Source organism: Peromyscus maniculatus, chromosome 2, assembly GCF_049852395.1.
Source record: "Peromyscus maniculatus bairdii isolate BWxNUB_F1_BW_parent chromosome 2, HU_Pman_BW_mat_3.1, whole genome shotgun sequence".
NCBI classification, from domain to species: Eukaryota; Metazoa; Chordata; class Mammalia; order Rodentia; family Cricetidae; genus Peromyscus; species Peromyscus maniculatus.
This window is the reverse complement of record NC_134853.1, coordinates 129,123,622-129,137,023: the sequence shown is the minus strand read 5'-3', so window position 1 is coordinate 129,137,023 and position 13,402 is coordinate 129,123,622. Positions and strand designations below refer to the sequence as shown.

Genomic DNA, 13,402 nt, shown 5'->3' with positions numbered 1-13,402 from the left:
TGACTTTCTCTACTGGACACCCAGGCGTGTCCTGGAGATGTACCCTATGCTTGTGGTCAGTGCTTCTTGCAAGTCCCGTGTGACACAGTGGCATAATGTCACAGCAGAGGCCAGCTCCAGCCATTTTAATATAAGGTGTGGTCTGGTTGAAAACACTTTGGTTCCCCTGGCTGTTCAGGGACAGGGTTGCTTGGACCAGCTCTGACAATCCTGAAACCTAAGTATGGAGTTGAGCGGCGGTAGGTCTTAATCCCTCTGAGTCCCCAAAGGCGTCACCCAGAAAGTAGAGCCTGATCCTCAACCTACTCTGGGAAAGGGGTAACAGCAAAATTGGAATGGTCCATGGAGCGTTTTCTGTCCCTAACAGTGTAGGAGCAGACTGTGTGCTTTCTGGATGGGAAAAGAGCATCATTAGCTGCTGGAATGTCTCTGAATCTTTCTGTCTCTTTATCTACCAATGGGGAAAATGACCTATTGCTGTCCCGATTTGTGACTAAGGCAGAGGCAAGGACCAAAAGAGAGAAGAAAATAACTTGATATATGCCATTTACAGCTACAAAGATTGCCTTTTCTAAGGTGTTCAGTCTGTAATTCTAAAACGTTTTCTGATGACCAGGATGATATCATATCCTGCACATTTGTCTGCTGTCTAAAAACCCAAGGAATCATACTAATTCATTTTCTGTTCCCGTGTATTCATCCATTCACTATCATCTTTGCTACAGGGTCTTTGTGCAAGGGGACGAGGATACAAAAGCCAATTATTCCTTGCAAAGAGGGCCATCCATTCTTGTTGTGAGAGTCAAACCCAGGGCCTTGGGCATATCACAGACAAGTACTCTAACTCTGAGCACATCACCAGTCCTCCCAGTCTATTTAGAGCAGTGGTTCTCAACTTTCCTAATGCTGTGACCCTTTAGTACAGTTCTTCATGCTGTGGTGACCCCCAACCATAAAATTCTTTTCATGGCTCCTTCATAACTATAAGTTTGCTACTGTTATGAATCATAACGCAAATATCTGTGGGTCTTAGGCGACCCCTGTGAAAGGGTCAGGACCCACGGGTTGAGAACCACTGACTTCGAGAGGCAGAGACTGCACCTCTGTAAAACCGTACAGGACCTGTTGAAGTCTCACTGTGTGCCTAGCACTGAGCTGAGAGCTGAAGGGGGATGATTGCCTTTGAAGTGCAGGAGTGGAGCTTTGCCTCTGTTCAGAGCCTGGTGCAGACCTCGGCTCCATCATACCAGCTTGTGAACTGGAAAAGTTGTTTAATCTCATGGACTCTTTCTTAACTCTAAATGATGGTTCACACTTGTAATCCCAGCACTTGTGAGGCTTGAGGCAGAGAGATGTTGTGGCCAGTTAGGGATATGTAGTGAGTTCCAGGCCAGCCTTGAGTACCCTAGTGAGATCCTGTCTCAAAAAGTTAATGTAAAATTTAGAGCAGTATTCATGCCTGCCTCATGGAAGACAGACTGTAAGGAAGACAGAGTGTAAGAAGACAGAGTGAAGTAGTGTGTATTGCAAGTGAAGGCGCTCAATGCATTGAGTAGACACTCAGTAGGAAAGAGTTCCCTTTCACACCGGTAAGTGTGGGACGCAAAGCTCAGAGTCTGACAGTGAACCTGCTCTTCTTGCACTATCAGAGCAGAGGGCATGGCTTAGGATGGGGTCCACGCTCCCACACATACATAGCCCTAAGACATCTCTCCATTTTCTAGATGGAGAGACTTCAGAGGGGTTGTTATTGGGAGTACCCCAGTGAGAAATGGCAGAGCTGAGATGACCCCAAACCCGAGACTTGTCCTGTTCAACGACTGTCAGGGCCCTCTCTGATCTCTTAAAGCTGACACACTCAGCTCTCTCCAAAACATACACTGACAGCTGTCTTCTGGCTCCTGTGCGATCTAAGATGCAGAGATGAGTGGCCCCCGAGCCCCTGCCTGGTAGTCCTTTCCTCGTCCATCACTTCCCAATCTACTCACATCTTTTGACCTTTCCCGTTGCCTTGGAAACCCTCTCCCGGTGGAATGCTCTTGTCACTAAAGTGTGGTAGCTTAGACAGGTTTCTGTGGAGAGTTGGATAGGGACATCTCTAAGGTCAGGTCCTGTGTCAGTGTGACCCCAAAAGCAGCCGAAAAGTTCCAGGATGCTAAGTGACTTCCTGGCTTCTTTTGTGTGTGGGCATGCTTGGGTGTGGGTGTTTTCCATGTGCACACGGTGCCTGTGGAGGTCAGAAGAGGGCATCAGATCCCGAGACTGGAGTCACAGATGGTTGTAAGCTGTCATGTGAGTGCTCGAGATGGAATGCTGGTCTCTGGAAGAGCAACCAGTACTCTTACCTGCTGACCCCACTTCCTGGGTTCTAACCCATGGTTCATAAACATCAAGACAGTTGCTAAGCATAGAGCTGAGAGTCCTCAGGATGAATAGTGTGCCCTGAGCTCTAAAACAATTCCCCACGAGCTTCCAACAGAGCCCCATCACTGCGGCATGGAGACTTTGCTTTGTTCCAAATTTCATTTGGCTCTTTTCATGAAATTTCTTTCTTGCAATCATAAAAATCTCCAGGTAAGCGCTGTATCCTTTGAGAGAGTTTGAAGGGGGGGGGGGTGTAGCTAGAGTTTTCCGCCTTGCCCACAGTCAGGACAAATCTTTGTCACCCGCCAGTCCCACAGCCGCTCAGACCCAACCAAGTAAACACAGAGACTTATATTGCTTACAAACTGTATGGCCGTGGCAGGCTTCTTGCTAACTGTGCTTGTAGCTTAAATTAGTCCATTTTCATAAATCTATACCTTGCCACGTGGCTGGTGGCTTACCGGCATCTTCACATGCTGCTGGTCATGGCGGCGGCTGCAGTGTCTCTCCTGCCTCAGCCTTCTGCTTCCCACAATTCTCCTCTCTCCTTGTCCTACCTACTTCCTGCCTGGCCACTGGCCAACCAGTGTTTTATTTATTGACCAATCAGAGCAATTTGACATATAGACCGTCCCACAGCAGGGGGGAAGCCATCTTTAAAAGCTAACCATCTCAGAAAGAAAAGACATCCCATGGAGAAGCAGCTGGTATAACCGCACCATCTGACTCAGTGGCCAAGACCTCCTTCCATCTTCCTTCTGCCAGACTGTGGCAGAAGGTGAGCTGGGAGCAGAGTTGGTGGCCAGGTCGTGCCAACTCCATGTCACCACACTTAGGGCCACCTGGTAAGCTAGGAATGGTCACGAATGAAGATCAGACAAGCAAAGCGGGATTTATGGCAGGATCAGGAGTCAAACCTTGAAAAGTACCTGCTCTCGAAGCCTGCTCGCGAGTCCAGAGGCCTCTACCTGGGTTTCTGTACAAATCAGGATGCTGACTTCAGGTTTCTCTCTCGGAGCCTTCTCTGTTGTCCCCTTCTCTGTGTCCTCGGTCCCCAGACAGAACCCCGAGGACAATGTGTTTCAGAGACAGCATCTGCTTCCTAACTCACCTCCGGTTCGGGAGGAGGCATCCTCCAGTCTTCTCATCCATTCCACAAAGGTTCTCTTTTAGAGGCCACTTTCCCGTCCTGGTGCTCATAGATGTCACCCATAAACAGTGAGCTCCTTGTCTGCACACAGGTCCACCAGCCAGTATTCCCGTGAACAATAAGACAATAAATGTCTCTCTCAAAAGAGAAAACTACTGGATGTCTTTTTTTTTTTTTTTTTTGGTTTTTCGAGACAGGGTTTCTCTGTGCAGTTTTGCACCGTTCCTGGATCTCGCTCTGTAGACCAGGCTGGCCTCGAACTCACAGAGATCCACCTGCCTCTGCCTCCCGAGTGCTGGGACTGGCACCACCACCACCCGGCCTGGAGGTGTTTTTAATGCATGTGTGTGTGTGCCAATTACATGTGCATGTACACACACACACATGAGCAGGTATACATGCATACATGCATGTGTGGAGGCCAGCGGGCAACCTCAGATGTGATTCTCAGGAACGCCGTCCCCCTCCTTTGAGGCAATGTCTCTCGTTAGCCTGGAGCTCACCGATTAAGCTAGACTGGCTGGCCAGTGGGCCCCAGGGATGCTCCCGATTCCATCTTCGCAGTGCTTGGATTACAAGGGTGCACACCACATGGATTCTTGGTATTGCACTTGAGTTCTCATGCTTGCAAGTCAAGCAAGCACTTCACCTAGTGAGTGTAGAAGACCAGCCCCCACACCTATTTACCCCGGGGACTCTTGAGGAATGAGGGATAATGAGGAGACTTAGTTAGAAATAAAGATGGGAGAGAAACAGAGAGAAAACACAAGATGGACTCGGGTGGGCCTGGGTCCTTATCCACCGGCCCCAAACTTTATTCCAAAGGTCTGTTTATAACAATGCCAAGGGGAGGGGCAAAAGACCTCCCCCTTGCTAGTTACAGTCACCTGGTACCCAGGTCCATGGCCCAATCAGCCTCTTATGCAGTCCTGCTGGGTACAGCCACTAGGAAACCTAGGGGGCTCCAACAAGGGAGCTATCTCCATGGCCCAAGATAGCTCTTTAAAGTATCAACAAGAACTAAAAAACACCACATAACCAACGTGGGAAATGTGGAAAAAAGACACAACAAAAAGATACCAAAAAAAGGGAGCTGGTGTGTGTTGGTTTGTGCTAAAAGCTGAAGAGTGGATGGCAAAGAGGTTTGGTTGCTCGTTTGGTTTGGTTTTTGAGACAAAGTCTCTCTGCACAGACCTAGTTATCATAGAACCCACTCTGTACACCAGGCTGGCCTGAACTCACAGAGATCCGCCTACCTCTGCCTCCCGAGTGCTGGGATTAAAGTCGTGTGCCACCACCCCCAGCTAAGTAGTTTTTTATGGAAAGTGATCCCAGAAAACACTGATGAGACAGAGAGAAAACACTACGAATAGGTTATCAACAAGCTGCACCAAGGTAACCAGCTCTTCGCCTCTGCCAGCCAGCATGCGATGTATTCCTCAGAGTTACGGAGGACATAGGAGCTGGGGACGTGTACACCACTGTGGTTGGGGGCAGGTCAAGGAGCGAAGCGTTCATTATCCTGCACTCCTGACTTATTCAATGAGCAGAGTTTTGTTCTGGGTCTAAGAAGCCCTCAAGCAAAGAGCAACAGATGCTGGCGATTGAAAATGTACGGATATTCCACAATGATAGGACCCAATGGGATATGGCCAGGACATCTACAGCCTGTATTATACCTAGAGATAGCTCAATAGTAGTTTGATATGTTTCCCGCCAACCTTATGTTTATGTTTATATATATTTAGTTAGTTAAGTTTGGGCTAAGTTTTGTGTCTAGTATTGTCTTGCTATTTTTACTTTATATCATCTTGTAAGAATGTATTTATATGTGTGTATGTGTGAGTACATGCACATGTAATTGGCCGGGGAGTACACACGTGTAAGAACCAGAACAAGATCCCCGCTGATACTAGCTGGAGAGTTGAAGATGATTCTACCGCTCACTCTTCTGCCTTCCCAGGCCCTCGCACTCACTCAGCCCCCTGTGGTCTTCTCTCCCCAGCATCGGAGCTCTTGTGGGACTCTCCACAGCAGCAGTGGTCCTTCTGGCCTTCATTGTCACTGTGTGTGTGCTCTGCTTTCTGTTCATCAGCTCAAAGCCCCACACAAAGCTGGACCCAGGCTTAAGCCTACAGACAACAGGTAAGAAAGAAGCTACGTGGTGTCCTTTTAGTGGGGGAGGGGGTCCGGGTGTGGGAGTGCGTACTTTTCGTGGTTGTTTGTTTTTATTTTTATTTTAATTTTTTGGTTGTTTGTTTTTGTTTTGTTTTGTTTTTGAGACAGGGTTTCTCTATGTAGCTTTGGAACCTTTCCGGGAACTCACTCTGTAGCTCAGGCTGGCCTCGGAACTCACAGAGATCCACCTGCCTCTGCCTCCCAAGTGCTGGGATTAAAGGCGTGCGCCACCACCACCCCGGCGTGAGAGCATCCTTTTAATGCCAGCATTTAGGAGGCAGAAGCAGGCAGATCTTTGAGACTGAGCCAGCCTGGTCTACAGAGTGAGACCAGGTGGGGGAGGGGGAGATAAAGGAAGACAGGAAAAGAAAGGAAAGGGAGAAATGAGATCTAGAACACTCACCTTCTGACTGTTCTGGAACATTCACATTTCTCAGGAGGTCTGTGAACTGAACATTTCAGACCCAGACTTGTGTGCTCAGTCCTCAGGAGTCTCTGCTGCCATCATCAGCTCTGCATTCTCACAGAGTTTACGCATGGATGGATTTTTCTAAGCTGGTGTTTTCATTCTAGCCTTAGGGGATGCAAACTGATTTCCATATTCTCCCAAACAAAACAGAGCTACTAAGACAATCTTGCCGTTTCTCAAAAATTAACATTTAATCAGAAACCGAATATAAGATTTTATTTTTCATTTTTTTCCGAGACAGGGTTTCTCTGTGTAGCTTTGCGCCTTTCCTGGAACTCAATCAGTAGACCAGGCTGGCCTCGAACTCACAGAGATCCACCTGCCTCTGCCTCCCTAGTGCTGGGATCAAAGGCGTGCGCCACCACCGCCCAGCTAAGATTTTATTTTTCATAATCTGTTTTTCTGACCACCCATTCCTTCATGAGCCCTGGCCATTGAGAACCTCAAAGGGGACAACCAAGAAAGTGTTGTCTTTTCCTAAGTCCATACAGCACATTTTATAGCCTCTGACGAGGAACCTTGAAAGATCCTAGCCCGTGCTAGCCAAGTTCTCAGTACAGTTGAGTGAGCAGTGGCCAAGGTGGGTGTCGTCTCACTTCACAGGCTCAAGAATCAGGGTGGAGAGAAGGCTGGAGACTTACTCAAGGAATCCCGACTGACAAACGAAATCAGGTCCAGCCTTACCTCCCAGAGTCACGCTCTTCTGCCCACTAAACACGGGCTGTGCCAATGTGTAAATACATTACTGCCTGAGACCAACTATACCAACTGTAATTAGTGTTAAGTCGGTGAAGAGAATGATGAGGGAAACAGAGGCAGGAAGCCAGGATGGGTAGAGAGTGGGTGCAGGTGTGGGCAGGACTCACTGAGACCTGTGCAGTAGCGGGGTCACCCCTGGGGGTGCCACAAGGACGAGGGCCAGCGAGGTCGGGGAGGAACTCAAGCAGCAGACACAAAGGCGGCGAGCATTGGGCAGGTAGAAGGGCACGTGGGTAATTCCTCAGTCTCAGAGGAAGACGGAGAGCGCTGGATGCTACCATTTGTAAGAGATTAATTCTCCAACTTAAAAAAGGCAACAAGCAACAGCCCTAAACCCTTCTGGGATCCTGAAGACGGTTGAGAGAGGAAGGGTTCATCTGGCTCCCTGTGAGTCGGGAATAGGAAAAAACCTGAGCCGAAGAACAAGCTGACCAATATCAATGATATAAGACCTCATAGGTAAAGTTTAAAAAAAAAACAATGATGGGCTGCAAAGATTTTGTGTGTGTGCACAAGCATCTATCCTCATAGCGATCCTATTCTCAGGTTGTATATTTTTGAACTTGCTTACTTACTAAAATGTACTTGTAGCCTCGAAATCAATACTTGCTTTGTAAAGAACACAGGGTGCTAAATGTCTGGTATGAGGATTTGAGTTAAATGTTAATAAATCAAAAATATATATTAAATCACGGGTCTAGAGAGATGGCTCAGCATTAAGAGTACTGGCTGCTCTTCCAGAGGACCTGGGCTAGATTTCCCAGCACCCAGATGGCAGCTCACAACTGTTTTTAACTTCAGTTCCAGGGGAATCAATACCCTCTTCAGGTCTTCTAGAACACCTGGCATGCACATGGTTCATAGACATACATTCAGGCAAAACACCCATACACATAAGGATAAAATAAACTTTTTTGTTTTTGTTTTTGTTTTTCAAGATGGGGTTTCTCTGTGTAGCTTTGGAGCCTGTCCTGGAACTCACTCTGTAGACCAGGCTGACCTCAAACTCACAGAAATCCATCTGGCTCTGCCTCCCGAGTGCTGGGATTAAAGGCGTGTGCCACCACCGCCCAGCTAAAATAAACATTTTTAAAAGAAACACATATTAAATCGGGTGTCTTTAATCAACGGCACATGAAAGTTAAGTATTGATTGTTTGTCAAAAATGTCATGGCCAAAGACACACAGAAACCTCATCTTATATTCTCCCTAGAAGAAAGCGTCTCATACAGCCCAGGCTAGCCTGGAACTCACTATGTAGCCAAGGATAACCCTGACCTCCTGACCCTCCTCCCTCAACCCCAAGTTGTCACCAAGCCTGGCTTAGCCGTGTTTTAGTATTTGCTAAACTCAGTGTTTGTGGGGACTTTATAGTACATAACTACATAACTCCCGTGGATGAGCGCGACTCACTGCATATAAAATAAGACAGGGCTGATATCCAGAACATAGAAACACATCTTTAAACAAATGAAAAAAGTGTACTCATAAGAATAAAAGTCCAATATAAGCCTGGTGTGGTGGCACATACCTGTAAAACAGCCCTTCGGGAGGCAGAAATAGGAGGATTGCTGGGTGGTGGTGGCGCACACCTTTGGTCCCAGCACTCCAAGCAGAAGCAAGCCTGGCCTCTGAGTTTGAGGCTAGCCTGGTCTACAGAACAAGTTCCAGGACAGCGAGAGCTACACAGAGAAGCCTTGTCTTGGAAATAAATAAATAAATAAATAAATAAATAAATAAATAAATAAATAAATAAATAAATAGATTTTTAAAAAAAGACATAGGACCAGTAGTTCACTGTTGCCCTTGGTTACATATCAAGTTTGAGGCCAGCCTGGTATCCTGAGACTATCTCAAACAAACAAACAGCCATAGCAACAACAAAATTCACAATCCACACGGAGAGATGATCAGTGTAATAATAAGAAGAATGCAATTTAAGAATGATAGACTAGCCGGGCGGTAGTGGTGAATGCCTTTAATTCCAGCACTCGGGAGACAGAGGTAGGTGGATCTTTGTGAGTTCCGAGGCCAGCCTGCTCTACAGAGTGAGTCCAGGACAGGCTCCAAAGCTACATAGGGTCTTTCTATCCCTCCCTGCTCCCACCCCTGCCTTTCTGGCTTAGAGGTCATATAGTTCATTCTTGACAGTATAGATAGAGATCGCCTTCCTGCTTCTCAGTGTTCAATGACCAGTCAGGCTATTTAGTCCAAGGTTTGGGACAGCACATGCCCTTTCTTTTTGTTTTTCACTTTTTAAAGATGGAAAGTACATCCACTGACTTTTTACTCTGCCGTTTGCACAAGTCCCTAGGTCTCATCGTGTTACCCTCCCCTCTCCTCCATATCCACAGCGCCAAGCTGGAAGCATCTGAGGTGGGGTACTGACCCACTGTTTGTATTTACCAGATCTTCTCCCCTTCAGAGACTCCCGCTTCCACATGCTTGCTGTCTTGCTCTTCTTCAGTGAGGCAGGAGATCACGGCTCCCATTTTATAGGAGAAAAAGAGCAAGACTTAGCAGGGGAAGTGACCAAGTCCTCACAGATAGTGACCATGTGTGTTTGGGATGCCAAGCAAATCTCCCAGGCGTTAGAGTACAATAACTGTACTATACACGTGTGTGTGTGTGTGTGTGTGTGTGTGTGTGTGTGTGTGTGTGTGTGTGTGAGAGAGAGAGAGAGAGAGAGAGAGAGAGAGAGAGAGAGAGAGAGAGAGAGAGAGAGTTTACCTCTCTGATGAGGCAAGAGAGAGAGAGAGAGAGAGAGAGAGAGAGAGAGAGAGTTTACCTCTCTGATGAGGCAAGAGTGGTGTGACAGACCCTTGGCAAGTGGCCATGAAAAGGCCACTTCTGACACAGCTTCCTTCCCATAACTAGGGTTCGGCCATCACCCCCGTCCCATGCCGTCTCCCAAACCTGACATGCACTAGAGATAGGAACTTTTCCTCTCTCCCTCCCTCCCCTCCTTCTTTCCATTCCGCCTGTGCTGGGGGTCTAATGCAAGGCCTCACGCATGCAAAGCACATGGAACTTCCTCAGTGGAGTTCTTCGTGAGGAAGCAGCTAGATCAGAAGGGGGACTGCGGCCCTGCTGCTGTGTTCTGCCCCGGGATGGGGACTTCAAACACATCACACTTAACCAGCTCCACTTCTCTGGCAGGTGGTTGGTAGCGACTGTTTTGAGACCAGACAGGGAGAGTGAGGACAGAGATGATGTCCCAACCCAAGCCCATTTAATGAGCCCAGGAAAATCAGAAGAAAAAAATTAAACAAGCATTTTGCTTTCGTTTTCTTCTGGAAAGAGGTCATTGATCAGCCATTATCCCTGAACCCCCACGGATCCAGAAACCAGTTCTGACGCTCGCTCCCGTCACACAGGAGGGACGCCGGAACCCTGAGAGGATCTCAGTCCTGCCCATGAGTCCCCAGACTAGCTTGTGGTCAGCCTTTGCCTTTCAGGCCACAGACAGTGGTCCCACACTTCATGGTGGCTTCCCTCACCACTGCCCTCCCACCCACCCCCTCCTCTCTGAGGGCTCAGTCACTCCAGATCCCACTGCCGCCGTTTGATTAGGCATACTTGGAGTGACACCTGTGAGTCACAACATTAGTCACAGGTGTCAGTGATAAGTTAGCCTTGACTCATCTCCAAGCAGGACAGAACCTTTCCAACCCCGACTAGGCTGATCACCACAGGCATATCCTAAGTTCAAACTGAGGACTTCAGGGAATAGGGTCTGATGACAGAGGTCTTTGGAGAAGTTGGACATGTGCCCTTGATATCTCTCTCTCTCTCTCTCTCTCTCTCTCTCTCTCTCTCTCTCTCTCTCTCTCTCTCTCTCTCTCTCTCTCTCTCATCAAGCCAGGGTTTTATTAAACCAATCCAAGTGACACATCTTCACAAAATACAAAATAATTATTCCACAACAACTCAACCTGGAGCTTGCTGCCATTTTTTTTTTTTCAAAGCTAGGTTGGCTGACCACAAGTCCCAGTCACCCTTCTGTCTCCACCTCCAACAACTTAGGATACAAATAGAGGTGCACATCTGGCCACACCCAGCTTTTTTTTTTTTAACGTGGATTCTGGGGATCCAAACTTATCTCCAAGGCTTGCACAGCAAGTATTTTAGGGGCTGGAATCATGACTCAGCCGTTAAGAGCACTGGCTCCTCTTCCCGAGGACCCTGGTTCAATTCCCCAGCACCGTCATGGCAGCGCACAACCATCTGTACCTCCAATTCCAAGGATCCAACACCCTTTTCTGAACTCCTACTTATAAACCAACTAACCAACATGCCTTAAATCTCAACACTCAGGAGGCAGAGACAAGAGAATCTCTGAGTTCAAGGCTAACCTAGTCTACAAAGTGAGTTCCAGGACATACAGGGCTACACAGAGAAACCTTGACTTGTGGGGAAAAAAAGGGGGAGAGCAGAGGTGGTGCACACCTTTAATCCCAGCACTTGGGAGGCAGAGCCAGGCAGATCTCTGTGAGGACGGGGTCAGCCTGGTCTTCACAGCGAGATCCAGGACAGCCAGGGCAGCCAGGGCAGTTACATAGAGAAACCCTGTCTGGAAAACAAAAACAAAAAACGTGACCATGTAGTGACAGGAAAGAACTGCCAAGTGAGCTTCCTTCCTGACTCAGGAAGAGGAGAAAGAAGGCAAGTCAAGGGGGAGAATGTGATGAGAATCTTTTGTTTGGTTGGTTTGGTTTTTGAGTCAAGATCTCACTCTGTAGCCCAGGCTAGTCTTACACTTTTGGGGATCCTCTAGCTTCTGCTCCCCAAATGCTGGGATTACAAAGTGTGCATCACACAAGTCTACAATCTGTTCATTTTTAGATTTATCTATTATTTTATGTGTACAGTGTTTTGTCTGCATGTTCATCTGTTCAGCTCATGCATGCCTGGTGCCACAGAGGTCAGAAGAAGGCACTGGATCCCCTGGAACTGGACTCACAGACAGCTCTGAGCCACACCATATACATGCTAGGAATCAAACCCAGGTCCTCTGCAAGAGCATCAAATGCTCTTAGCTGCTGAGCCATGTCTCCAGCTCCTAGACCAAGAGTTGAGACCCCTCAACTCTTTTGGGGGTCAAATAACCCTCTCACAGGGGTCACTGAAGACCATCAGAAAACACAGATATTTACATTACTATTCATAACAGTAGCAAAATTACAATTATAAAGCAGCCATGAAATAATTTTATGGTCGGGGGTCACCACAACGTGAGGAACTATATTAAAGGGTCGCAGCATTAGGAAGGCTGAGAGCCACTGGTTTAGACTCTGTTCTTTTGTTTGTTTGTTTTCGAGACAGGGTCTCTCTGTGTAGCCCTGTATGTCCTGGAACTTTCTCTAAGGACAAGGCTGGACTTGAACTCAAAGATCTGCCTGCCTCTGCCTCCAGAGTGCTGGGATTAAAGGCATGCACCAGCACTGCCTGGCCCAGCTAGACTCTGTTCTTAAAGCGGAAAAGAACAGATGTTTTTACAGCTGTGTAACATCTAGAAAATGGACTTGTAATTTTTAAATGGCTTTTAGCCTTTCAAGGTTATGGTGAAGGCCAGCTCTTTCTCTCCTAGAAATGGTGTCCCTTACTAAAGAGAAACGTGGGCAGTTCCTACTGTGTGGTGTGTTGTAGTGTTAAATATTTGTTGTACGAATGGTACAGTGAGGTGCTCAGGCCATCAGCAGAGAAACTGGCCAGGAGTGTGACACTGATAGGTAGACGGGGCTGCCGGAAGACAGCGCCTCCGATTGCTATTTTTCAGGCTCTAAGAAGATGTCACCTGACCATCACGGTTTGAACACAGCGACCACGATGGAGGGATCACACTCTCCCAGGCAGAGTTACTCTTCCAACTCCCAACTGGAGAGCAATGAAAGGCAGGCCATGGGCCCCAGAAGTCTCCTCCAGCACCACTTCTCGGCCACGGTGACCGCTAGCAACATTCCAGGCAGCCCTGAAGAGGCCTCTGTCCCCACCCCTGACCCATGTGGACCAGTTCCTTAAACATCCAATAAATGTCTCTACATCATCCCATCTGGAGTCGTTTTTTATGAAAAGGTGGGAGTGGGGATGGCTGAGGAGACGTTGGAGCCTAGTGGATTAAAGCAGGGCTTTTCCCAACAAAAGCACCCGGGTCTTGTTATGGACCCAGCGCTCTTGCTTGGCCTGACCAACTTAGGACCAACAGAAATTGGATGTGAGTCATCTCTTGGGAGCGGGGTAGTAGCAATACCATGCAATCCAAAAACCTGAGTTTGTGGAGACTTGGAGAGCCCTTTGGAGAAGTCCTGGTCTTCGTGCAGTTCCTCTGCCCTAGAGTAGGTATACGTAAAAGCCCCTGGGATGGAGATCCATGCTTAGAGGGGAAATCTACCTGTCCACCTCTCCGCCTGCCCTGGAGTGAGCTACTTGATGAGGTACAGAATGAGAGGGAGTACAGTACAGGACTCCACTGTCAGGGTTCC

General features: G+C 47.8%; 1 protein-coding gene across 1 annotated transcript in view; it reads left to right on the top strand.

The window, feature by feature from the left end:
• The window catches only part of Shisal2a (shisa like 2A), a 14,495-nt gene extending 1,524 nt beyond the window's left edge, over positions 1-12,971 (top strand). Inside the window, exons 2-3 of the mRNA XM_006977728.4 lie at positions 5,520-5,659; positions 12,700-12,971. Coding sequence (XP_006977790.3) covers positions 5,520-5,659; positions 12,700-12,941 — 382 coding nt within the window. The 3' untranslated portion in view covers positions 12,942-12,971. The remainder of the gene's footprint in view (positions 1-5,519; positions 5,660-12,699) is intronic.
• The last annotated feature ends 431 nt before the right edge of the window (positions 12,972-13,402 follow it).